This window comes from Lonchura striata, chromosome 3 (assembly GCF_050655825.1).
Source record: "Lonchura striata isolate lonStrDom1 chromosome 3, ASM5065582v1, whole genome shotgun sequence".
Lineage (NCBI taxonomy): Eukaryota > Metazoa > Chordata > Aves > Passeriformes > Estrildidae > Lonchura > Lonchura striata.
The window spans coordinates 516,860-542,265 of record NC_140705.1 but is presented as its reverse complement, the minus strand read 5'-3'; the positions used below and the strand labels follow the sequence as shown (position 1 = coordinate 542,265).

Below are 25,406 nucleotides of genomic sequence, written 5' to 3'. Positions count from 1 at the left end.
CGTAGAGCATTAAGTGCCCCTTTGTTGCCCTTTGAGTAGGGACAGACTAAGGCTCTGATATTTTTGATATAAAAATAAAATTGTAACCCTTTTAGAATCCATTCAGCAGTACTGGGTTGGATGAAATTGTGTCTTTAACTCTGGTACCCTGAGTTTCTTGGGAACTGATAGAAGAAAGCTTTCTCTTCCTCTCTGCCATGTTCTGGAGATTCATTAGAAACAATTCTTACTTGTTCCTGGCTCTCAGCTAGAGGCTGATGTACAGTCACTGAATTGTATCTTTCAGCTGCTGTAAATCCCTGGCATGTGCCCTTTGCTCTGCTGTTCTCTTCTGATGTTTCTTGATGTGGGAGGGTGTGAAGGGAGGGATTCAAGGCCTTGACCAGTGCTCTGTTCTGCATCTCCAGCTACCTCCACTCCTGTGATCCCCCCATCATCCATGGCAACCTGACCTGTGACACCATCTTCATCCAGCACAATGGACTGATCAAAATCGGGTCAGGTAATGCTTGCTGGGGGTGCCCCTGCCTTATCAGACAGACTGCCCAAACAGAGAAAGACATCTAATCCTTTCCAGGTTCCCCGGCACGATAGGCATGTGTGTACATGTGTGTTTCCACCTCCACATCAGATGTGCCAGAGACTGGGAGCAGAATTCACTGGTGGTTGGACCCTTGTCAGGTGCAGGAATACTGATACTGGGTCCTGTTTGCCTTTTAGCCTCTTCTTTAGCTTTTTGTCTCAAGGGGATGACACAGGAAATGATGCTGAAACTTGGAGGTTTTGTAAGCACAACATCTGTGTGTTCATCTGCTCTGCAGAGTTTCATGTTAATACACAGAGTTCTCCTCCCCGCACTGTGGAGCTTTGGGAGCTGCCTGAGGAGTTGTGTCCATGAAGCCACAACTTGTAGCAGCCCACATTTATAATAAAGTGGACAGACTCTGGCTGCAGTGAGTGACTTGTCCAGCATCCCATTATCCCATGGGCCTGTCTTCAGGCTGCTGAGCTGCCCTCAGCCTATTTGGCACACACGTGCCCTGCTGGAGCAGCCAGCCTGTGCCAAAAAGGTTTATTTCCTAAGTAAGCAGTGATGTTCCTGGCAGTGCAGAGCATCCTTGCATGCTTTGATTTTTCCTGCTCTTCCAATGTCTAAAAATCTGTCTGCAGTCAGGATGCATTATTTCACACCTTGACATGACCTTTCAAGGGACAGCTTTGCTACCTGTTGTTCAACTTTGGCAAGTATTCTCGATCTGAGGAATAGGTCTTGCTTTCCTGGAGCTATTGTCTGTGTGAGTTCTGCTCTGATGTGGCAGTGTACAGGGAAGGATGCTCTGCATCACCTGTCATCCAGAATAGCCTCTCCATCAGCTGCAGACCTGTGGCTTTTCTTCCCATCAAAGAATTCCTGTGTTGTTTTGTTCCAGAACTGTGGCAGCAGGTTTGTGCTTGTACCAGGGAGACAGGATCATGGCAGAAGGAGCACTCTGCTTCTGACCTGCCTGTAAACTTGGGGACTCGGTCTTCACAGAAGCTGATGTCATCTTGTCGTCACACAGACTTTATTGTGTTTTCCTGACTTTGTCCAAGTGGGAGAGATTTCCAAGAGTAAATACATCTAGTACCTGTATGCTGGCAAACTCCTTAGCATTCAGTTCAGACTCATGGGAAGACTTGAGTACTCAAGAAATCCCTTTTTTAATTTAGTTTCAAAATCCCATGCAGCTGCCCTCTTTCTGCAGGGCAGCCAGCACTGTCTGTAAAACCAAACCCATGGAGCTGGCATTGCAGCCACGGTTTTCACCACAGGGAGATCCTGCAGGTCCTCAGAGCTGCCATTCCTGGAGCATGCAGCTCCAGGGTGCTGTTCAGAGGCTGTGTAGGAAGATGGCTCTTCACCTGTGGGGTACAAATGGTGGCCTCAGCAGTGTTACACCTTTGCTCCCTTCAGTTTCACAAAGCTTTGCTTCAGTGAGGTGCAGCAGGTGGGACGTGTGTGTGCTCGTGCCAGGAGAAGTGGGTGTCTGTGCTGTTACAGCTCCAGGATGTGCTGGAGTGGGACTGCAGCTGCAGTGCTCATGTGCAGCTATTCCTGAGCAGACCTCTCTGCTCCACAGCTGTGGGCTGCCTGGCCCCCCTCACATTCAGAAGTGAATTTATCTAAAAGATTCTGGTCCTTTCCTAAATAAAAAAAGAAGTGATTGCAAGTGGGCTTGTGGTCAAAAGAGGAATTCTCCAGATGGGAAAGCTGTGACTCCAGTGCAGGCTGGAATTAAAGTTGGCAGTGTTTCAGGATGTTTTCCTCTTCCTGCAATGCCCACCCAATCAGAAAAGGCAAAGCTACATCCCCAGGACTGCTGTTTGTGTTGGAACTTGAGCCTTTCTCCCTGGCACTGCTGCCTTTGCAGTGCCACATGGGCTGGGTTTGAGTTTTGGGCCTGGAACAGTTGCTCCAGGGTCACTAACAATGCCAGGCTCATGTTTGCTGCTTCCAGTCCTTGTTCTGTACAGCTGACTGGTATCTGAGCACTTCCCTGTTTACTTAAAAGCAGCAGGACAGTAATTTCTGTGGATTTATGGGGAACAAGGATTCAGTGCACTACGAGCTGTGCTTTGATGCTGTCTCTGTCCCCAGTACTGTGCTGGATGCTACTCCCAAAGTTCCTCTCCCTGTGGCTTTGGCAAAGAGAATACTTGCTGAATGTGGGGCAAAAGCCTGGCTAAGGCAGCTGCTGGTGTGCACTGCAGGACATCCTGCTGTCTGCTGGGGGAGGGCGTGCCAGGAGAGCAGTGTCATGTTGGAAATGTCTGATGGTGGTTCCTGTGACACATGTTCAGGGGCGGGAAGAGCCCTTTGCTCCTTGCTGCTCCCTCAGAGGCAGGAGCATGTGCACTGGCTGCACTGATCACTGCTTCTCTGTTCAGTATGTAAATCTGTGTGCTGGGGTTCAGCTGCAGAAGAAAAAAGGAGTGGGAAGGAGGAAAGATTTTGCATAATGCTTTAATGCAAAAGCTATCCATAATCCATTCATTTGCTGATGTTTTATTCTCCAGTTCCATAAAGTGCAGAGTTTATAGATTTAAGGAGGATGTTTCAAATGAGTGGAGAGCTTCGGAGAACTTGTGATGGGGATAGGAAAGCCACTTACAGCTCTTAAACTTGCCATGGTATTTCCAGAGGCTGGAATGTTCCACCTGATTTGTAGAGCTGTGGTCGGATGAAAGCATTCCTTGTGACAAGTCCAAGTTGTGCCCTCTGTACTCTTCACAGAGCCCACGTGCAGCACAGTGGTGCCTCCGTGGGTGTCTGTGCTGTCCAGCAAGGGGATTGCTGCCAGGTGTGTTCCTGGGGCTGCAGCTGCTCTGAGTGCAGGAGGAGCAGCGTGTACACACAGAGTGCCTGGTGCTGCTGCCTGCTCGTGTGGCATTGCTGGGAGCTGTTCCTGGAATTCCCACTGGCAGTGTGAGAACCACTCACAGGTGGAAAGAAGTGATGTGTTTAGATTAGAAACCCTTTTGGGCAGCTCTTGGAGTGCCCCAGCAGAAGGGAGGCCTCAAGCTGGAGTGTCTCAGTGTCCTGTGGTGCTCTTGAGACCATGGCCATGTGTCAGCTGAGTGAGACCTTGATGGAGCAGAGAGGAGGCTCTGTGGAGTGCAGTGCAGATTTCCCCCTTGTGCCTCCAGGCATTGCTGCTGTGTGTCTCTCCTGGCAGCACCACACCTGACCTTAGGCTCTGTCTGTCTTTAGTTGTGTCTGCTCAGAGTCTGCACTCGGTTCCAGGGGCTGGACTCTTATGGGTGTTAGCTCTGCTGTGGCATCACGTGGCCAGGTGTGTAAGTGTGGGCTCTCCTGCTGACATCTGTGGCCAGAAGCTACTGGGATGTAGGGAAAGGGAATTCTCTGCTGAAGGGGTGGGGTGGGTGGGACTGTAGGACACTCACAGCAGAACAGAATTTCCAGCTTCTTGGTCTCAGAGTCAGCCATAATCTTCTGCTTGCTCAGAGATGCCGTGTCTCCCCTGCCTGGTCTGGTTCTCAGGTAGAAGCCCTGATGTTCCTTAGGTAATTCTTTTGAAGAGGTGGCTGGAGGCAGGGCCCAGTGCTCAGTCCTGTCCCTGTGTGCCCTGACTCTGACCCAGCTGTCTCTATGGATGTAAGTGCTTTGCTGTTCACCAACTCATTGACTTTATCTCGTTTTACTTCCCGCTCACGGGCTGCTCTGTTACAACAGTCTTTCATAGGATATTTGCTAATGGTGAGCAAACTTCTCCGCTCCTGTGATGTGATTCCACTTATGTCATGTACATGATTTTATCTCTGTGTGTATCTGTATATATATATATTTATATATATATGTGTGTGTATCTATATTTGTAACACACAAACATACACACTGATGTATTTACAGTGTTCCCTTGCTATAAGGCTGTGTGTAAAACTGTTTGGCGTAGGTGCATCCTGCTTGGAGAGCTCATGTTCTGTGCTGGGATGCAAACAGTTCCTTGTGCTCTTGGCCAGAGCCTTACAGAGAGGGAGCACTGCCCTTTGTGAAGTCTCCTGGTTGTTAGTTTTCTCCCTCTCCATGTTCTTAGCGTGTGCTAATCCACGGGCCCTGTGCATGCCAGCTCCTGCATGTCAACAAGCTGTGCCTTGTTCTGAACTCTTCCCAGCTGAACTTCCCACGTCCATTAGGCTCTTCCCTGCTGCTGCTCTGCTGCCCTTGGCTGGGATTCAGCCCTGGACTAGCCCCCACTGTGTGCTTGGCTATCCAATTGCTTGCTTGTAGTTTGAACTCCTTAGATGTGTTGGTTTTAAGATGAATGTTTCAGTGAATGTGTCTGGCTCCTGATGGCCAGATCCCTCCTGCCCCAAATGAGTCCCTGGATTGAAGTAAGCTTGGCTATTGATGTTTCCCCAGATAAATCTCTGGTTTTGGGGAGTTGGGCTGGTGGGAGCCAGAGAAGGATTTGAGTATTGCAATTTGTAACCCTATTGCATAGAACACCATATTTATATTTAAAATAATTGCTTTTTTTATTTTTTGCCATCAGAGTTATTCTCTATGGTTAGAGTTTGTTTCCACTCAATTGGGAACCTACCAACTGTCAGCTGAAGTGGTGGAAAGGGCAAGGGCCTGACCAGATGGGCTCTGTGCCCTCCAGTTTGGCAGGAGGATGTGCTGTGCCACTCTGCATTGCCAGCAGAGCAGAGGCTCCTAGAAAGCTCAGTCTAGGATCTGCTGTAGCTCAGGGGGACAGTGATGTAGTCAGGGCTGGAGTACTGAGGAGGGCAGGTGTCCCTGGGGGTGGCTGCAGGGTGGCAGAGTGGCAGCGAGTGGACTGGCCCAGGAAGGAGCCCACAGCAGGGGAACCCCACGCTGAGGGCAGCACGGCTGAGGGCTGGCCAGCCTCTCAAGTCACCCCTGTGAGCAGAACCAAAGGCCCTGGTTCTAGAAAGACAGGAGAAGCCTGGAGGAGCACTCTGCAGGCATAAGGAGATGCTGTGGTACCTCACCTGTGCTGAACAGCATCAGATGGCCTTGGAATACTGAGCTTTCCTGACTGTGAACTTGTTCTGACAGTCGGTTGTACCAGCAGGTACTGTGGATATGACAGCTGGGGATGGTTTAAGCCTTTGATCTTGAACAGTGATTTGGGTTTAAAAACACTCAGTCTAGGGTGAAAGGTTCCTGTTTTGCTTGAGCATTGAGCTAATGAGGCTGTGAGTGACATGCTTTCATGACTAATCTTATTTTAGTCATCACTTCACTCCCTTGGATTTTGTTGCCTGAACTTTAAATGTCATGCTGGTTTCCACATTCTTAACAGACACCTGAGGTGATGCAGAAATAAGAGGTTAGTAGGATGTCTTGGATCTGGGGTTTTTTTGTTTTTTTTTTTCAACTATGGCAGGTCTGATTTTAAAAGGAAAATAATGGGTAATTTAAGTCACCAGACAGAAAAATCTGCCATAAAAATGGCATGTTAGCATTGATTTAGGAAAATGTGAATTGGTGTAGTTTAGTTTTTCTAACTGTACAGTTTTATGTTTGAGTCAAGCACATTGTCTACCAAGCCAAACATTTTTGGTTCCTTAGAAACTTGGCAAAATGAAGGCAGATATTTCATATGGTTTGTCTGTGACTACAGGTGCTGCTGGGAATGAAATTGGGCAAGGAAATAGTTTTGAGTGAAACTTTTTGTCTAGAAGAAAGTTCAAGATTGGATCCAGTCTACATTTTGGGGGGGGCTGGTTTTTCTTTTAAAGGTTTGACTGCCATGGGTCTGTGTTGTCTGTGAAACTCTTGGTGTAAAAGCCTGTCTCCAAGTGAAGGCACTTCTCATTTGGGTTGTTCTTGAGAAACTGATGAACAAGCTGGGTTGAGTAGCATGAGGTTGATTTTAATGTGAAGGTTACAATGATGTAATTGTAGTGCTGTAGCTGCTGCTGTGATTGATTACTAGAGTGGCAGAAACAGTTCCAGAGACGTATCCTGGGATTTTGTGTAGGCACAGAGTTAAAGCAGGAGGAGCAGCCATTGGTGAGTGACAGTCCATGGTTTCTGTCTGTGTTGGAATTCCAGCTGCCTCCTGCTGACCACGTGTCTGGGGAGGGTGGTGGGATTTTTAAGGTCCAATTTAGTGGGAAGAACTGGTGACCTTGGTGGCCTTGTGGCAAAGATTTTCCTCCTTCTATGCTGTGATAGTACTAAACTTATTTTTATTTTGTAGAAGGTTTAAAAGCCAGCTCTTGCTCCTAGCAGTTATTTCTCTAGGTCAGAGTACCCTCTGTGTGTGCTGCTGTGATTGATCTCATTCATGAAAACACCAGGAAACTATGGTCATCTAGTTTGGTTGTTGTTTTCAGTTAAGTAAGATATTTTAAAATGTTTAAATATCTCTGTTTAGTGCTCCAGGTTATGGAACATCAATTTTCTGAGGTGATTGTTATTTCTGTGTTGCACATTGAGGGCATTGCTGCTTCAGTTTTGTTCAGCTCTTGTTGTGACGCGGCAGGCTCTGTTTTCTCTCTGCTTTTATGTGACTTTCCCAGTGGGCATGGGAATGTGAATTATAGTCATCCAGGTCTTCATTCACCCATTCTCATATTAGCACAGCAGTTGTGGGTGTCTCTTCCTTTCAGGGCCCTTTGGTTGAAGGCTTTGTGAACCTCAGCAGTTTAGGAAGCTCCTTCGTGCCAGTTCTGAAAAGATCACTTAAACACCAACAAGCAAGGGCAGCCTGTTGTGGCTGCCTGTGCCTGAGCAGGAGTGAGCTGTCTTCTCAAGAGGTCCCTCCCAGCCCAGACAGGTTTGTGGTTTAGGCCTGGAGCTGTGTAGGCCAAGCGGTGTTCTCACTCTGGCACCTGCTTCCAAGGGTGAACTTTGCTGTAGGTTAAATCTCCCAAGGTCCCTTTGGCACCTTGTGGAACAATGATAATCAAAGATGTGGAGTTTGAAATCTGGGAAAGTTGTACTTGAAATTCTTGATATTGTGGGCCCTAATTGCTTTTTTGAATGTACATAAATGGGTTCAGTCCCTGCTTCTGTTAAGCAGAGCTGCTCACAACAGAAGATCATCTTCATGGTTGTGTTTCTGAGGACTTGCTTTGTAGTGCACGTCTGTCTTCTGGGAGCAGATGGTTCCTTCAGAGAGCTCATTCTGTAGCACTTCAGTGAATGTCTGCTCTTGTTTTTTCTGATTGCCTGTAATTCTTGCACTGTGATGTGAACACATATATCTTTTTCATAGCAATATTGCATTGGTATATCCCAAGCAGGGGTTTGCATGGTCAGTGAAGCCTTCATTCATCTGGTCTAGAATGTGGAACTTGGTTTTGGGTGCAGATTGCATATCTCCCAACACAATTAGTTAGTTGTTTGTGCCATGAATTCTTCCAGATGAAGTGCCAATAAGCTCCTACGTCACTGTTTAGGAGCGTGGATTGACAGGTACTAATCTTACAGCACTTTTTTATCTGTTCTTGTTTTTCCTGCTCTGTCTACTTCTATTTTCTGCTTCCATGTAATGGATGTGGTCAAACACGTCAACTTAGAACTCTTAAGCAATCTTTTAAGTGTAAAAATACCACCTGCTGCTTCATGAGAAATGTGGCACAGTGTGATCATGTCCCTCTCTGGCTCACTGACAGGAGTGTGTGCCCTGGCCCCAGAAGTAGCTGATGATGCCCTGGGCTGTATTAGGCAAAACTCTGCCAGAGCAGGGAGTGGAAGGTCCTGGCCCTCTGCTCAGTGCAGCCGCCCTGTAGATGCAGGCCCAGCACTGTCCCCCCAGGACACGAGGGACAGGGACAAGCTGGGGACAGCCCGCCAAGCAGCCTGCGGTGCTGCAGGGCTGCAGCGTCTCTGCCGGGGTAAGGCTGAGGGAGCTGCAGCTGCTGAGCCCAGAGCAGAGCGGGCCCGGGGATCGCTGGTGTGACACCTGCAGGGAGGGCTCTGCGGGTGAGCTCAGCGTGGGTGAGCCTGGCCTGGGTGAGTCCCAGGTGAGCCCGGCCCGGGTGAGCCCGGCCCGGGTGAGCCCGGCCCGGGTGAGCCCGGCCCGGGTGAGCCCGGCCCGGGTGAGCCCGGCCCGGGTGAGCCCGGCCTGGGTGAGCCCGGCCCGGGTGAGCCCGGCCCAGGTGAGCCCCGGGTGAGCCCAGCCCGGGTGAGCCCAGCGCTCCCGGGGCGCCCGGGGACAGGAGTGGAGGCCACGGCAAGGCTGGACCCCGGATGGTCCCTCTGGACCCCGGATGGTCCCTCTGGACCCCAGGCATTGTCATTGTGGTAGTAGCACAAGCACAGGTTGCCCAAGGCACTGATAGAGTCTCCATTCTTGAAGTCACCCAAAAGCCATCTACATATGGTCCTGGGCAACCAGCTCTGGGTGTCCTTGCTTGGGACAGGGGTGTTGGACAAAGTGACCTCTGCAGGCCTCTTCCTACAAGAGCCATGCCATGATTTTGATTCTGTGTTAATTTCTTTGGAGAGTAGCCTTCTCCAGTTTTTGTGTGACATTAACTCTCTATTGCCAGTACCACTGATTCTGTTCCAGCAGTGTTTTCTCAGGAGGGAACCATGGGCAGTGTTTTAGAAGAGGTTGGTTTCCTGCTCGGAAGCAGAAAAGTGTGTATGTGTGTATATGTGTGTAAGCACATCAGGAGCTTTACCTGCACTGGGAACAGTGTAGTGAACTTTCCATACACTGAATCTATTTGCTCCTTCAGCTAATTATACTCAAGTGCCAAAAGGAATAAAAATCCTGTTGCTTCTGATGTCTCAGTGTTGCAAACATTCTGCAAATGCTATTTGCAATCCCTGATACAGATCTGGGGGCTGTAGGAAGCTTTTATTCTGTGATCAGCATAAGTATGACACTTCTTCCTGTTTGACTCCTTGCTTAATGGCTGTATGCTTCTTTTTATGCCAAATAACTTCCTAGTTCCTTATTTTCTAGGCCTTGCACTCCCTAATAAAAAAGCTTTTGTCATGACTGTGTGCAGAGAAAGGAAACTGTAACATTGTGGGTTTGTGCAGCCTTGTACCCTTTTGCAGGAGTGAAAGCGTCTGGGGCATATGAGTGCAGGGGATAACAATGTAGCCTCATACCTCTCCTGCCCTGTGGTCACCCCTTCATAGCTGCAGAGGGTGGTCTTGGGTTCAGTTGATAATTTTTAGGTCCCTGGTGGTGCGGTCCCATTGCTGGGTTGCACAGCAAGCCTGGGACAATCTTAGAGATGAGTTGTTGATCCTTTCACTGACACCTGGTTTCCCCCTGCTTTCTGTTAGCCAGGGCACTGGGCCCTTTGCTGAGGAGGGAGTCGTGTTCTGCTTTGCAGCACACAAGAACCCAAACAGCTCAGTGGCTGCTGCAGGAGGCAAGGCAGGGCAGTAGAACAGGGCCTGGGGAGGACTGTGGCACAGGAGATCTTTGTTTCCTGCAAGGAGGAAGTTCTGAGTGCAGAATAAAGGCACCCGTGAGATGGACATTGCACAAGAGGGAAGTGTCCTCTGCAGCAGGGAGTGTTCCAGAGCAGGGGCAGGATGCCCAGGCAGCTCTGCTAAACCTGCTGTGGGGACAGCTAGGAAGGAATGCCACCATTGCCTCCTTGGCTGGCACTGCTAACACCCAGTGGGCACACAAGCTGTCCACTTACTCTGGCCAACTCTTTTTGCATGTTCTTGAGGGTTTGAGAAGTGGAACTGGCTACAGCATGTTCCTGTAGGAATGCCCATTATCTCTTTTTAAGGTTTTGTTGTCAGATTGAGTTCAATTTGTCAAAGACAGGTTGCTTGCCCTACCTTCTGCTGTGCTTCACATTTCTTCCTACCACCTGTCCTGCTCAGACACTGTATTTGGTTGAACCTTTTTCTAAAATTCATCTCTGCTAATTGCCCACCAGAATTTTCAATTCCCATGGGGCTGTCTTGTAATCTGCCCCTTGTAGTCACTTTCTTGTGGCTGAGAAAGACACATTCGTTGTTATTATTGGTGATCTGACTTTCCTTTGTGGTTCTCATAATTTGTCACACTTAGTAGCCATTCTCATCCTTCATCCATCCAATCATGCACAGCATGGAGCCAGTTTGAGAATACAGAAATAGGTGTAGAAGTGACAGCTAGCAGCCATGTGTGAGCGAGGCAGGACAGCATGAGTCAGAGGTAACTTCAGGTGTGTGTTCTTACCTGGTACAATCAGGAGGTTGGTTTAAAATGTAGGCTCAGGTGAAGCTCCCAAACCCCTGCCATTGCTAAGTGGCCCATACATCAAGATGACCTGCATCAGTGACCAGACCAAACCCAAAGTTTATTGTCTTCGGGTTGTCTTCATCTAAAACCCTGTCACAGTTGTAACAGCTGCTGTGTTGAACACACCTGCAGGAAATTTTTCAGAGCTGACCTCAGAAGCAAGTCATGCTGTCAGTGCTTAGAGCAGAACTGTGTCTGGCAGGGCTGTCCCTGCTTAGCTCTGAGACACACAGGAGGTTCTGGGCGTCTGATGTCTTTGACCTTGTGCTACCTCAGCTCTGCAATAAGAGAGTGAGGTGACACCTGTCACTTCAGCCAAGCTGCACATGAGCTGGGATATCAATGGCTGGAACTGGAAGATTCCTTGACAAGTGTGGCTGATCAAACCCAGCTCCAGAGCCAATCTCTGCAACAGTGATGGAAAAACACTCCAGTGGGACTCGGCACGTTAGGAAGCCCAAAGACCAAAGTACCAGAGGGAACAGGTCCCTCGCTGACCCACAGAATCAAAGTCAGAGCTGCCTGTGTCAGTTCTGTGTGTGTGAGTTGAAGGGTCCCACGGACAGTGCGAGCCTGGTTCTTTCCAGAAATGCTGGTGCTGCTGCAGAAGGTCTGTAGGACCTGGATGCAGAGGAGCTGATTATCAAAGCTGGCTGGACCTCATTAAGGACACTATGGAGGCTGGGCTGGACTTTGACTCTACCTGCCTGTTTGGTGTGGAAGTGCATCAGCCGTCACTGCTGAGGTTTCTGTTGATAATCTGTTCTGTGACTGCCTCATCCCTGTCCTTAAAGGGGCACAGGAGCCAAGAACAGAGTGCCTGCACAGTGAACTGGCCCTTGCCATCCAACACGTGCTCATAACAGGATTTAAAGACACTGGAAAATGAAGCTGGTCACAACATTGTGTGGAGGGTAACTTTCCTTGGCTGATTCTGCTCCGTATTTGGCAGGACTGGGTTGTCGAGTTTTTGGTCCCCGTTTCCTTTTACAATGCATTTTTCTGATAAGGAAGGCAGAACAAATAGAAGAGTTCAAAAATAATTTATTTCTCTCTCCACATTGTCTGCTTTGCCACTGGGAGTCCCTCTGGCATGCCTGCAGTAGCTGCAGGTGTAAAAGGTGTCAAACATCTGTATGATAGTTTCTGTTGGGCTCTGCATTGGGTACAGAGTCATCCAGGATCCTATAAATAACAATATAAATCTGATGTTGGAAGAGAAGGGTTTCTGAAGCCTAAAATACTCTCTTTAGAAAGCCTGACATGAGAACCCAGTGTGCTGGACAAGCCATGAGTGCTTTACTTATGTGCCAAGTCTGGCACTGGCTGGATGTATGGTGACAGGGTTGGGGCTGACGGGTGAACTCCAGCAGCACAGGAACACATCCAGTCCAGTTCAGAGGACTGGGCAAACTCCGGTTGTAACTGACTGAGGAGTAAAAAATACTAAGGTGAACAGAAGTCCAGAACTCATCACTTGGGTGCTGATGAGGATCTGGCATTTTCTGGTTCCTCAAGGGATGCTTTGAGCTCCTTGTCATGTGGGGGGGTGTTGAGTTCCTTTTGGGGCAGAGTCTCCAGCAGAGAGAACTGATGTGATGGTGCACAGCCCTGGCCAGAACTTGTCTGAAGCAGTCAGTGTCACTGGGAAAACAGAACTGGTCTTGGAGAAAAACAAAGAATGTAGCTTATGCTGCTTGGCGGTGTGAAGGTGAGAGGATCTGGAGATGTCTGGGAACAGGTGAGCACTAGGAATGAAGTCATCTTGCTGGACTCCTAGGATCAGAGCTAACACAGGGAACAGAAAGCAGTTATTTGTGAATGGTTGGTTGGGAAAGAAGCCCCTAGCTATTGCAGCAAGCTCTGCTTCCAGCGCTCAGATTGGGTAATATGATTTGGTATGTGCCATGCAGCAAGGCTCAGCTGAGTTACCAAGACAGGTCCTTCTTGTCTGACTGGATCCCAGAGAATATCTCCTCTCTGAAACTGGTAACTAGTTACTCAGCTAGGAATCCTCCTCAGTGTGGAAAAATGCAAGTGGTTTGGCACGTCCCAGCCCACATTGTGCCAGTACAGACAGGGACTGATTGTGATTGTCCAGGAGGGTGAGCAGGTGGGACATGGGCCTGGGACTCTGGGACTGGACACATTCCAGTGTGACAGTAGAGCTTTAAATGGGTGATGGCTCTGTGCTCCCTGCTCACCTCGGTGTTTCTCCCTGGCAGACAGCTGCTTCATTTCAGAGAGTTGTTCGCAGTCTCTGCAGAGGTGGCTGTCCCAAAAGCTTATCTTTCATGGGGGTCCATACTTATGCTCTGCTCATTGTTCTTGTGTCTGCAAGTTTATTTCCTCCCCACAGCTATGAGTGGTTTGTGGAGGTGCTGGCTGCTGGGAGGTTCTGCTGTCTGGGTGGTCACCTCCCTTCCCTCAGCAGCTTGGCTTGATTCTTGTCTGGAGGTGCTTTGGCACCAGCATCCTCCTAAAATGTGGAAGAGTTGCCTGGTAGGTCCATCTTCCCAGAACTCAGGTGGTGACCAATTGCAGTGACCTTGGCACCTCTGGCTGTTCCTCAGGCTGCTATTCTGAATGAGTTGCTTGTGACAAATGCTGTAGATCTGTTTGAAGTTAGGCATTTCAGCTGAGAGCTGTTCCCACCTTGTCCCCCCACAGGCAGCAGTTGTGGTCTCCAGGTTTGCCCTTGGAGAGTGATGCTAAGCTGCCAAGGAAGCAATGCAGGAATGTATTGGGTCAGGGCAGGTGACAAGAGATGAAGGCTGTGAAGACTCACCTTAACACCACCATTCTGCCCCTTTGGGCTCCAAGGGCCTGGATTTGCAGGTGTTCCCTGGGATCTCATCAGGGATGGGATGTGGTTTCCTGTATCCCAAGCATTCCTGGTTTTCTTCTAGTGGCACCGGACACAATTAACAACCACGTGAAGACCTGTCGTGAGGAGCAGAAGAACCTGCACTTCTTTGCCCCGGAATATGGAGGTATGGTGTAGCTGTGGCTGCAAGCTTGGGGATTTTTTGGGATAACTCCAAGCTGTTCTGCACCTTGTTCTCAGTTCCAGGCTCCTGGCAGATGCCACATTAACAGTTCTGAGCCATTTGCCTGCTGAAATGCTTCAGCTCTTCTGTTCTTTGGTAGCAGAGGAGGGAGAAGCTGCAGGACTGTCCCTGAATGCAGAATGCTGCTGCTGCATTCAGAACTGACTGATAACAATTCCATTTCTGTTTTACAGAAGTTGCCAATGTCACCACTGCTGTGGACATCTACTCCTTTGGGATGTGTGCACTGGAGGTAAGTGTCAAACATGGACTGTGGGACAGAGATTATGAATCTGATGAAACAGAGAGCTCTGGAAGGGCTGTGGCCATGGGTGGGTTTGCTCGGTGACAAGTATGTTTTGTTCTCAGAGCCAAGTGCACTTTGCCTTGGAGGTATCCCTATGGAGGCTCTCTCAAGTGCCTCACTAAGAAGTGAATGGCTCAGAGATTTTCAGTTCTTCCCAAAATTCCTATTTGGTAATGAATTACTTAGCAGGTCTTGGCCAGTCCTGAATTCAGACTCACTGGTTGGAGGGAATAGTCACTGCTGCAGACTGTATGTAATGTCCATCTATGTGACCAGTGCCTGGGGTGTTTGGAGCAGAGGACAGCTGCAGTCTGTCCCTTTGTCTGGGAGAACCTGTGCCCATCTGATAGAGGTGCTGGTTGCAGTTGATGGGAGGCTGCCATACTGGTTGTAGCAACTTTGTGCTTCCTCTGTCCTTGCAGTAGGTCCAAGTCCAGGTAATGGAAGCTGTTGTTAGGAGGATTTTCTGAAAATTGTCAGAAAGAGCCAGTACAAGGAACCGTCAACCTGCGCTGCACATTCCATTAATGAAGCAGGAAGAGAATTGTGGAAAGATACAACTTTTAGGAAACAAAACTTAAGCTGAATGCAGAGACATTCTCTGCAATATTTTCCAGCCTTTCCTAGCTGGGAATTAGTGTCTGTGTAGTTGTCTGGAGACCATTCTTGATGTGTTGTATGCTTGCTCTTGTTCTGTGATGCAGAGCTATTCAGACAGCCAGAAGGGACACTGTCAGATCCTGGCAGTGATCCAGTCACTGTTTCATTATGGAATTGTCAAACAGAATAACAGGCCAGTGGATCATGAGGTTCAAAATGGAGACACTTACTGTCCAGGTTGTTGCTGGCAGAGTTCCCAGGGCTCCCTGGCAGTCTTGGGGTATTAGGAGCAAGCTGTTGTAATGAGGCAGCCATTCTCTCTGCCTCTCCAAATGTGACCTTAAGTACCCCCAAACAGCTTGGCCATGGTGATCTCATGCTTGGCAGTGGTCTCCTTGAACCTGTCTCCCATGCAGTCTGTCACTCCCAGTGGAGTCTGATGCTCTGCTCTGTGTTTGCAGATGGCAGTGCTGGAGATCCAGGGGAATGGGGAGTCATCCTACGTGCCGCAGGAGGCCATCAACAGTGCCATCCAGCTGCTGGAGGACCCCCTGCAGCGGGTAAGCCACGGGGCGTGGTGCCCTGAACTGCTCTGCTGCTGCTGCTTGTTGTCTCATGCAGGTTTTTTCTCTAGGAGTTCATTCAGAAGTGTCTAGAGCAGGACCCTGGCAGGCGCCCGACAGCCCGGGAGTTGCTGTTCCATCCGGCGCTGTTTGAGGTGCCATCGCTGAAGCTGTTGGCTGCTCACTGCATCGTTGGGCACCAGCGTGAGTACAAAGCCCTGGGAGCCACGTCCCCACGTGGGTCAGTGCTCTGCAGAGCTTTGCTGAGCTGTCAGTGCTCACCCCAGTGAGCTGGCACCCTGGGAACTGCCCTCCCCATGCCCTGCTGCTCTGCAGGTTCCTGGCTATTGGACATAGCTGTGGGGCTGGGAGGGCTGTGGTGTCTGATCTGCTCTGAGTGCATCAGAGAGCATAAGACCTCTGCACTTTTCTTTGCTTTTCTAGGGCTGGAGAGGAACTGCAATTGCTCCAAGTTACTCCTCTTTTTTTTAATAGATATGATTCCTGAAAATGCTTTAGAAGAAATGACCAAAAACCTTGACATGAATGCAGTGTTGGCAGAGATCAATCACGAGGACAGGGAAGGAGTCAAGATGATGTGAGTCCCCATGGTGTGCTCAGGGGAGCATTGTTGGGCACTGGTGTGAGCACTGGGACTCTGCCCAGCACCTCAGTGTTAGTGTTTCCCCAGTGACTGGGTGCCAGTGGGAGCTGGTGGAGCTGGAGGTGAAGGAGCAGTCACTGTCTGGGCACACACACTTCTGGGGAGGGTTATTCCTGCATGGAAGGAGACCTTGCACCTGTTTCCAGGGAGTAGATTCTGTGCAGCTGAGATGAATTGTTCCCCAAATGGACGGACGAAATGAACATGCTGTAGTTGGAGCAGTCCCCAGCAAAATATGGCTTAATAGTTTGGGAAGCTGCTCTGACCAATCACAGATGAGCCAGAGGGAGCCACTTGCTCACTTCACAGAAGGGGTTCCTCAGTGTTCTTCTAATGGAGCATCCTATTCCACACTATGCACAGGGAAAGGCAGTTGTGTCAGTGACACACAACACTACTTACACTGTAGGGAGTTACCTAAGGGAATGCCTGTAATATATATGGGGCAAGCAGAGTGCCAAAAAAGTGATATACATTTTGGATAACAAAGCTTTGGCTAGTCAAGGGATTAGCTGAAGACTAGGATGTGAATACTGTATTCCCAGAGAAGCCCAGGGTGCTTCCAGGGGAGCCCAGAGTTCTGGGATGCCCAGGCTGCTGAACAAGAGTGACCAAGATGACAAGAAAGAACAGCTCTGTCCGTATAAGCAGCTCTCGGAGCCATAGGGACCCTTCCAAAAGCTCACATTCCAGTTGTTATAGTGCTAGGAAATATAGTATGAAATTAATTTTGGAATGTTTTTGATACAGTTTCAAAATGGAGGATAAGTGAACAAGCAAAGCTGTACAAGAGAGATCCTTACATGCGTGGGATGTCAGTCTCTGCAGGCGTGGCTGTCCATGGGTGCCAGCCTGGAACTGGCTTTTTGCTAGTGCCATACCTCAGAGGTGCTGGAAAAGGAAAAGAAAGCAGCAATCACTTGAAATGTCAGGATCATTTCTGGATGGTTCATCAGACTGCCATGCAAACCAAGCTGCTAGGAAAAAACCTATAAATTTTTGTTGAAAACTACTGCTGTGTTAAGAGGATGGGATGATCCCAGCTGCTGGGGATGTGGAAGGGGCTGGAGAGTGGTCTGGGAGCTGAGGTAGGGTGTGCAGCCCATAAAGCTGAGGGCTTTGAGGACATCCTGTCAGGCTTCCAGTAGTTTTGCAGTCCTTACCTCATCTCTGGAATGCCTCAGAGCAGCCTTGAGAGAGGGGTTTGGCTTTTCTAAGTGTTTGTTGCAACCAGGGACCTGGTATGGCAGGTGTTTGTGAAACAGCTCACCAGGAACAGTGTCACTGGGCCACCCTCCAAATAACTGCATTGCACAGTTCTTAGGGATGTGAGACTGGCTCTGCCATAACTGCTGCCTCATCCTTAGCTCCTGTAGGTAGTTATGTCCTTAAGGGAAGGTAAGAGCTTGTTGCACCAGCCCAGGACATGGGGATTTAAAACTACACCTCAGGAGACTTGAGTGGATGGTACTGTGAGATGATTTCTCATCTCAGGACATTTTTTTTCCAGCTTCTCTCAATCTCCAGCCCTGGAGCTGGACAAGTTCCTGGAGGATGTGAGGTAAGAGGCATTTTTTTAAGACACCTTCCACTGTGTGTGAGACTGGAAAAATTTTGGAGAGTTATAACCTCAGATGCTGCTCCTTGTAGGAATGGAATCTATCCCCTCACAGCTTTTGGGATGCCACGACCCCAGCAGCCCCAGCAGGTTGTGGTGAAATCTCCCATTGCTCCCCCATCAGTGAAAACCCCAACTCCAGAGCCCGCTGAGGTGGAGACCCGCAAGGTAAAGGCAGGGGCTCAGCCTCGCTCTCCCATGGCCAGGCAGGGCTGAGGGGCAGCTGCTGATGGGCCCTGTGCCTCTGTTCCAGGTGGTGCTGATGCAGTGCAACATCGAGTCCGTGGAGGAGGGGGTGAAGCACCACGTATGTTTTATGTCTGGCCGAGAAGGGGGAGGCCGAGCTGTGCAGGGCTCATGGCTCTGAGGTGCTGCTGGTGCCTGGGGTAACCCTGCACTGCTGCAGCTGCCACCATCAGGACCCAGAGCCTGACCCAGGCCTGTTCCTGCTGCTGACCTGGCACCTGGGCCCACCCCCAGGTCCAGACTTCCAGCGCAGGATGGTGCTGCCAGCTGCACCATCCAGCATGGAACTGGCTGTGGCTATTCTGTTAGATCCCCATGGGGCTCTGGAGGTGTGGTTCCCATCTCAGGGGGCATTTTTAGGGTTGCTTTGGGCTTGCCATGGCAGTCTGCAGGACTGCAATCCCTCATGAGAATTTCTTTGCCCTGCAGCTGACACTGCTGCTGAAACTGGAAGACAAGTTGAATCGACACTTGAGCTGTGACCTTCAGCCCAGTAAGTACCCCCTTCTGCCCCTGCCGAGGGTCACCACGCTGGGACCAAGGACTGACACCTTTCCTTGTGTTGCAGATGATAACATACAGGAGCTGGCAGCTGAACTGGTCCAGCTTGGATTTATCAGTGAGGTAAGCAGGGGCTCAGGTAGGGCTATGGGCCTGTGTTACTTCCTCAGCATTCAATGGTTTATGCCCTTTTTGGGGTGATGAGGCAGGAGGAATAAGCCAGGTCCCTGCCCTGGCAGTCTCCAGCCATGCTCTCAGCTTTCAGTGGATGGGGTTTACGCCTTACTGTCCTTGTTCTTGCCAGGCTGACCAGAGCAGACTCACGTGTTTACTTGAAGAGGCATTTAGCAAGTTCTACTACACTCGGAACGGAGCCCTGACGGCCGTAACTGTGTCATCTTAGCTCCGTGGCTCCTGGGCAGCCAGTGTGGCCTCGCTGCCTGCGGCCCATCTGTGTCTGCCCACTGCTGTCGGGCATCCGCAAGACCCCAGCTGCAGTGCTTGGAAGCTCATCCTGCATGTGCCGTGGCTGGGCTCATCGACAGTCCTCCCTGCCCGCCTCCTAAAGAGGACTTTGCGCATCAGTATTATTTCCAGCCCTGTTTTTGTTGGGATTTGCCAGGTTGTGCTGCGGAGCTGAGGCCTGGCTTGGGGCATTCTGCAGCCCCACTCATGTGCATGGAGTTTGTTCTGTTTGAATTGTACAAAGTGTCTTTTGCACAGCACAGAAATGGGTTTTTTTTTCTTTTTTTTTTTTTTTTTTTTTTAATTTAAAGGTAAGCAGGGGTGGGCCCCTAAGCCCTGCACCCCCGGTCACTCCCCCCTTTCCCGCGCCACGAGCCCAGGGGTTCGTCCCCTCTCCCCGCCCGGCGCTTTGCTCCTGCCGCCGGCTGCACTTTGTTTACTGGTTCGCACCCGCCGGGGCCACGGCGTGTGCTGGCCCCGGGCTGCGGCCCCGTGGCCCTGCAGCCCCCGGCCCTTACCGGGGACTCCCGGGGCCCTGCGTCGTCCTGGGGCCGAGCCGCGGCTCCTGCATCTCATTTCTATCATTTCCTATTTTTAATAAACTGTTTTGTAAAGACGCGAGTGCCGCCTCTTGCAGGGCGGGGCGGGACGGGGGGGCCGGGCCGAGCGGCCCGTCCCTGCCCCGGGGCGGAACCGGCGGCGGCGGCGGCGGCCATGGCCGGGGGGCGGCGGGGAGCCGGAGTGCTGGCGGAGCCGCGGCGGCTGATGCGCTCGGGGCTGGGGCTGATCGTGCTGGGCCACGGCAGCCTCGTGCTGGGCGCCATCGTGCACGGCTCGGTGCTGCGGCACGTAGCCGGCGCCCGCCGCGCCGTCACCCCCGAGTACGCGGCGGCCAACGTGGTGTCGGTGTGCTCGGGGCTGCTGGTGAGCGCGGCCGGGCCGGGCGGGGGCCGGCGGGCCCTGCCCTGGCCGGGCCCTGCCCTGGCCGGGCCCTGCTGAGCGCAACTCTCCCCGCAGAGCATCGCCGTGGGCATCGTGGCCATCCTGGTGTCGCACAACCTGTCCCGGGCGGTCCTGGTGAGTGCGGGGCTGCGGCCGAGCAGGCGGGGGGCCTCGGCGCGGCCCTGTCCCGCCGGCAGCCGCTCCCCTGGACCTTGGCCCCGCGGGCTCCTTCCGCCTCGGCGGCGGCTGCCGGTGTCTCCTGTCCCCGGCTCGGCCCCGGCGGCCGCTCCGGGAGGATGGGAGCGCCGTGCTCGGGCAGAAGCGCTTCGGTGGGCGAATCTGCAGCCGGGTCGGGGGTCCCGCGTGGGCTCGCAGGGTGGGCGGACACGGGGCAGGGTGCGCTGGGCTGGACTGCGGCTCCCGCGGAGCCTGCTCTCCACGGAGCCAGAGAGAAGGGGCGTCCAGCGGTGCCGAGCTCACAGGGGGTGGAAGGATGCCAAAGGTGCGAGAGCCTCATCCGAGGGCACGGCTGAACCGCCCTGGAAGAGGCAAGAGATCGTGTGTGCTCCCTCGGGAGCAGTTCTGCAGAGGCACGGGTGCCCGGCCTGAGCGTTTCCCCGGGCTCGTGCCAGTCCCACTCGTATTCTTGCCGCCTGCAGCACTGGACCTTGCTGGGCGTCTCTGTGCTGAATTGCCTCCTGTCCACGGCGTGCAGCGTGGGGCTGACGCTGGCCATCGCCCTCACGGTGCACAGCCGGGGTACGCACCTGGTCTGGGGCTGCAACAGCTCCGCGCTGCCCGTAGACGCTCGTGCAGCTATTGCCACCAACGACTGTCCCTTCAACACCACGCGCATCTACGTGAGTCTGCGGCGTCACTGCACACCCCCACTCCTCCCATCACCCTCTTTCTCCCTCTGCTTTCTCTCATCTTTCTTTTCGCTCTGACTCTCCCTCCTGCTTCCCTTCTCTCCATCTCCCCCTTCTTTCTCCTGCTGTCCACATAGTCTCTGCTGAGTGTGTTCAGCCAGCCTGGTGCAGTGCCCACGTTCTTGTGACCCCTGCTTCGCAGGACACAGCCCTGGCCCTCTGGTTCCCCTCCCTGCTGCTGGCAGCTGCAGAAGCCGTGCTCTCGGGCAGGTGCTGTTTGGTGGCTCTCGTCTTCCAGGGCATCGGGCCCTGTGCACACAGCTATGGCAAGGAGCAGGTACGCCCCGCTGAGCTGGACAGATCTCCCCCATGATTCCTGTCTTTGTGCTGCATTTGTAGGGTGCTGGGTTCTGCTGGGAACAAGGAGGCAGCAGTAGGGGGGGATGCAGAGTTGGAACCTCTTCTAGCCAGCCTAAGTGCCAGACCAGCACCCCTTCATGGGGAGTTGCAGAGGGACCCTTTCTTCATCCTCCTGGTAGCCAGGCCTGTTCTTTTTTTGTGAGAACACTGCCCAACACATGTCCTTGCCACCCTACACTTTTTTTTTTTTCCTCTCTAGTTGGCCAGGCCAAGTACAGCAATGGAGAAGCCACTCCGTGAGAGGCAGCAGCTCCTGGCAGGACTTGCTGAGTCTCCTGCGTAGCTGGAGAGGCGAGTGCACCATGTGGACCGTGCCTGGGATGGGGGGAGCAGGCTCTGCCATCAAGAGGGCCCATGTCAACACCAGCCCCCAAAAACATCTCTTCCTAGGGACATGGTCAGATGAGTCAGTGATGCTGGGCCCTGCAGCACAGCCTGGCACTGACACTGCTCCATCACTCCCAGGTGGTGCTCCAGGAGTGCTGTGATCCAGCAGGGTCGGGGGCAAGGTGATGTCATACCTCCTGCAGTGGGCTGATGCAGTGAGGATGTGCCTTGCCCCCTCCCCCCAGCTCCACCCCCCTACCTGGGACAGACCCTGCAGGTGCTATGAGCCCCAGATGCTCTCCCATCCTCTCCCCAAGCTGCCAGGCCCTTCCTGGTGTGCTGAAGGCTCTGTTGGTTTCTGTCAGCAGTGATGGGGGTGGGCAGAGGTTCTGGGGCCCAAGTCCTGGTGCCATTGCAGGCAGGGCAGCTGGTTGTGCCTGTGCTCGAACATGGCAGGGAACAGAAGAGGTAGAGTCTCTTTGGTGTGGATCTCTAGTTTTCTTGAATAAATAAACCTTTCCATATTGGCTGTTCTGAGTGGTTCTGCCAGGTGAGTGCTGGTTGTGAGCAAGGTGTGGCAAGAGAAGGAAAGTACAGCTGCTCTGTGAGCCCATCCCTGTGCCTGCCACTCCTCAAGCACAGGGATGTTGACAGAGCTGTGGCCTCAGTGTGGAAGTCATCCACAGACGTGGGGGTTGAGACACATGTACAGGGGTTGCAGCCCTGTGCCCCGCAGCTGCAGTGTTCTGGGCCCAGCATCCCCTGGCAAACAGGAGCACTGCAGGGCTGAAATAACATATTTATTGGATGTGGAAGGTGCAGAGGAACAGGCCCAAAAGCTGCCACAGTCCTGCTTACTGGAATGAGAAGCTGGTGCTTGGGAGTCCCCCACACCACCGTCGGAGGAACTCGATCACATCCTGGCCCGCAGGGCTGTGGGATGTCTGCAGAAATAGAGAGACCTTGGCACTGGAAAGGGCACCCCCGTGCCCCCTGCCTGAAGACACCTCATGGGCTGGCAGGAGTGGGTCTGGTAATCCTCACCAAGCAGCACTGCTAGGAGAGTGCAGTAAACTGCCCTGGGACAATGACTGACCCAGAAGGATGCTGCATTGTCAGCAGGAGGGGCTGAACCCCACCCACAGCCTGTCTCCCTGCCTGTGGGTTCTGGCTCACCTTGACAGCCATCACAAATTTGTACCACACATCCTTCTTCACTTCTCGGCCTGGCCTCAACTCAATCTTGTTTCCTAGCACTGGGTACCCTGGGCACAAAGAGACACATTCAGAACAAGCTGAGCCCCACAGCAGGCCCCTGGGTGCACCCCTTCCCTGTGCTGCAGCTGGGGCTGCCCCAACAGCACAGTGAGTTGGGGAGAATAATGCTGCCTTGGTCTCCAGGAGATCAAGATGAAGAAGGGGTGTTCAAAGTGGGGGATCAAATTAAAGTCCAACAATGGCAGCCAGCTTCTGATTTTCAGACCCACAGCCCCGTTGTTCCTGGTGGCCCACTCCTGCTCCTTCTCTGACCCTTTTAAGTCCTGCACTGCAGAGCAGGGCCAGGTGCTGCCCATTTTCAACTGTCTGTGCTGGCCAGCCTGGAGCCCCCAGAAAAGCTGTGCCAGCCTGAGCCACCACTCAACCACAGAGTGGCTGGGGTCAGAACTGCTCTGGGCTCTGTATGGTTCAACTCCCTGCTCGGCAGGGCCAGCCCAGCCGAGGGCTGTGTCCAGACAGTTTCTGACTGTCTCTGAAGGATGACTGTCTCACAACTTCTGTGCAGCCTGTTCCAGGTCACTCACCCCCACAGTAAAAAAGCCCGGTCTCCTCCAGCAGATCTGGTTCCCCACAGCCACACAGTCTCTCCACTGCTCTTACAGCACAGCCCAGACCTCCTGCCAGACCCACCCTGCAGCACGTTCTGACTCCTGCATGGCACTGTGTCATCTCTAGTCTGAGTGAGCTGGCCCGGAGCTTACCTGTCAGCATGCAGGGCAGGGAGGACACCCTGGTCCCTGCTGCCACCAGAGAGGCTTCGTAGGTGCCACGCTCGTCCTGCGGCAGCGCCTGCTCCAGCCGCTGGTCCATGGACACGGTGAGCACCCAGTCCCTCGCCTCCTCCCGCTGCTCCTCCTGTGGGCAAAGGCCAGGGCCAGGCCTGGAACTGCGATGCTGCTGCCCGGCTGCAGCCCCACTGCAGCAGGGAGCACACAGGAGAACAGGACAGGCGTGCAAGGTGTGCACACAGCACACACATGCAAGGTGCACAGTGGGGGTTGAGAGCATGTGTGTGTTGGGGAGCGTAAGAGAGAGAGGATGTGTGTGTGTGTGTGTGTGTACAGGTATGTGTGTGAGTGTACTTACACAGCTGTGTGAGTGTGTACACAGGCGTGTGTGTTTTTGTGTGTGTGAGAGTGGGTGTGTGTTTTTGTGTGTGTACCAGTTGTGTGTGTGAATGTGTGTACACAGGTGTGTGTGTTTTTGTGTGTGCACACATCTGTGCACACGTGTTTGTGCAGCTGTGTGCACACGTCTGTGCATGCGTTGTGCATGCTCGCAGTGGAGGGACAGGCAGAAGGTGCTTCTTTCCATCCCCTGCAGCCTCTGCAATCCCAGCCCCACCCCAGTCCCTATTCAAGGGCCCTGAAGCAGCACCACTGCTCCCAAGAGCTGAAGACAACAGGTGACACTCACAGGCACGTGCTGATGGGCTGGAAGGGGCACTTCAAAGGGAATGTCTGTCTGCTGAAAATCAGAATGGTCCAGGGAATCCAGGTTCCCTTCTTCAATGGCCTGGAAAGAAGGAGTAGAGCACTGGGCAGTGCTGGTTGTAGAGCTCACAGTACAATTCATGGCCAGGATGCCCCTGCTTGTTGGTGCTGTGATGACCAGGCCCTCCTGTCATCCATGACCACACTCTGCAGTGTCTCTCAGACTCTGCCCCATTCAGGTGGCCTTTAGAAAGGGAAAGATGTAATTGAGTGCTTTTGTTTTCCCCCAGCTGCTGCTGACAGCACTTGAGAGCCTGGCACAGTGAGATGTGTCAGCTCTTTTGGATTTGGTGTTTCTGGTGGCCAGCCTGGTGGACAAGCAAGGGACTGAGGGGACTCCTGAGTCCTGTACCACAGTGGCCAAAGCACCGGGCTATGGCCTCCACCTCCCAGGTAGTTTTTCTTCCCTTGGTACAACTTGAGTGAGATCACCCTGAAAGCTGTAATGCCATCTGCAGCCACGAGGATTTCAGGCCAATGTGCTCTTTGCTGCCATGTGCATGGTGGCACTGGCATGCCAAGGGTGACTCAGCCAGGGCTGTGCAGGTGCCCTGCATGGCAGGTCCTCCCACAGGGAGTGTGAGGGTGCCCCCTGCTCCAGGCACACACTGAGAGGGGTCTGGGAGCCTCAGTTGTGCCTTGGCCAGCCTGGGGGTCAGTAATGGCCATGTGGCAGTAATGGCAGTGCCGCTGCCACTTTAGAGCCAGCCCTCCCTCCCCACAGACCATACTCACGTCTGAGAGGTCCAGGAAGTGGTTCAGGAAGACAAATGCCATGTTCTCCCAGCTGACTGCCTGGTATGGAGAGGAACCCTGAGTGAGACTCGGCAGCTCATCCTCACGGCCAGCTCTTCTCCCAGAGCTACGGCTAGGAAGGATGGGGCTCTGTTTGTGCCATAGTGTCCAACCAGCTCAGGCTGTCCCACAGAATGGAGACAGGCATTATGACCAGGCTGGATGGGACTTGGAGCAGCCTGCTCTAGTGGAAAGTGCCCTTGCCCATGGCAGGGGATGGAACAAGATGAGCTTTAAGGTCATTTCCCACCCAAACCATTCCATACTTCTATTTTTGCACAGCCAGGTCCAGGCAGCAAGGACATGCTGCTGTCCTTGCCACATATCACAGGTCCCAGGCAGACTGTCGGACACTTGGGTGATGTGGAGCAGAGCTAAGCAGCCTCACATGCACACTGACAGCCATAACATGGCCTCTGTCCACCCTGGGTCTGTAGGTCCCATCTGCTCACTGGCTGAGGTCTGGCCAGCTGCTTGAGGAACAGCCTCCAGTGAGAGTCCAGCAGCCAAGGGAGGATTT

At 52.5% G+C, this 25,406-nt stretch overlaps 3 protein-coding genes across 11 annotated transcripts in view; 2 read left to right on the top strand and 1 right to left on the bottom strand.

Moving 5' to 3' along the window:
* The window catches only part of NRBP1 (nuclear receptor binding protein 1), a 33,437-nt gene extending 14,059 nt beyond the window's left edge, over positions 1-19,378 (top strand). Inside the window, exons 7-19 of one of the 4 annotated variants that reach the window (XM_021545168.3) lie at positions 408-502; positions 4,235-4,258; positions 13,658-13,741; positions 13,993-14,051; positions 15,167-15,265; positions 15,340-15,472; positions 15,764-15,866; positions 17,443-17,493; positions 17,583-17,718; positions 17,804-17,857; positions 18,226-18,289; positions 18,365-18,420; positions 18,602-19,378. In XM_021545168.3, coding sequence (XP_021400843.3) covers positions 408-502; positions 4,235-4,258; positions 13,658-13,741; positions 13,993-14,051; positions 15,167-15,265; positions 15,340-15,472; positions 15,764-15,866; positions 17,443-17,493; positions 17,583-17,718; positions 17,804-17,857; positions 18,226-18,289; positions 18,365-18,420; positions 18,602-18,700 — 1,057 coding nt within the window. In that variant the 3' untranslated portion in view covers positions 18,701-19,378. Of the gene's footprint in view, positions 1-407; positions 503-4,234; positions 4,259-13,657; positions 13,742-13,992; positions 14,052-15,166; positions 15,266-15,339; positions 15,473-15,712; positions 15,867-17,442; positions 17,494-17,582; positions 17,719-17,803; positions 17,858-18,225; positions 18,421-18,601 lie in introns of all 4 variants that reach the window. The other 3 variants (XM_085574177.1, XM_085574178.1, XM_085574175.1) reach the window with 3 other exon arrangements.
* An 82-nt stretch (positions 19,379-19,460) lies between these two features.
* KRTCAP3 (keratinocyte associated protein 3) lies at positions 19,461-21,844 on the top strand. Of its 3 annotated transcripts, none has more exons than XM_021545165.4 (6): positions 19,461-19,686; positions 19,780-19,839; positions 20,364-20,564; positions 20,776-20,910; positions 21,193-21,284; positions 21,459-21,844. In XM_021545165.4, the coding sequence occupies exons 1-5, from the start codon at positions 19,477-19,479 to the stop codon at positions 21,274-21,276; spliced, it is 690 nt and encodes a 229-aa protein (XP_021400840.3). In that variant the 5' UTR covers positions 19,461-19,476; the 3' UTR covers positions 21,277-21,284; positions 21,459-21,844. The 3 variants fall into 3 exon arrangements, with proteins under 3 accessions (XP_021400840.3, XP_085430324.1, XP_021400839.3); XM_085574198.1 differs by having other exon boundaries at positions 21,384-21,844; XM_021545164.4 differs by having other exon boundaries at positions 21,193-21,844.
* IFT172 (intraflagellar transport 172) overlaps positions 21,664-25,406 on the bottom strand; it is a 37,937-nt gene continuing 34,194 nt past the window's right edge. For 3 of the 4 annotated variants that reach the window (XR_014953496.1, XR_014953497.1, XM_021545162.3), the window contains exons 44-48: positions 24,827-24,886; positions 24,015-24,113; positions 23,300-23,453; positions 22,497-22,585; positions 22,108-22,264 (exon numbers count right to left, since the gene is read on the bottom strand). Coding sequence is in view for 2 of the 4 variants with exons in the window: in XM_021545162.3 (XP_021400837.3) it covers positions 22,175-22,264; positions 22,497-22,585; positions 23,300-23,453; positions 24,015-24,113; positions 24,827-24,886 (492 nt within the window). In the remaining 2 variants the exon portion in view is untranslated. Of the gene's footprint in view, positions 22,265-22,496; positions 22,586-23,299; positions 23,454-24,014; positions 24,114-24,826; positions 24,887-25,406 lie in introns of all 4 variants that reach the window. The other variant, XM_085574153.1, reaches the window with a different exon arrangement.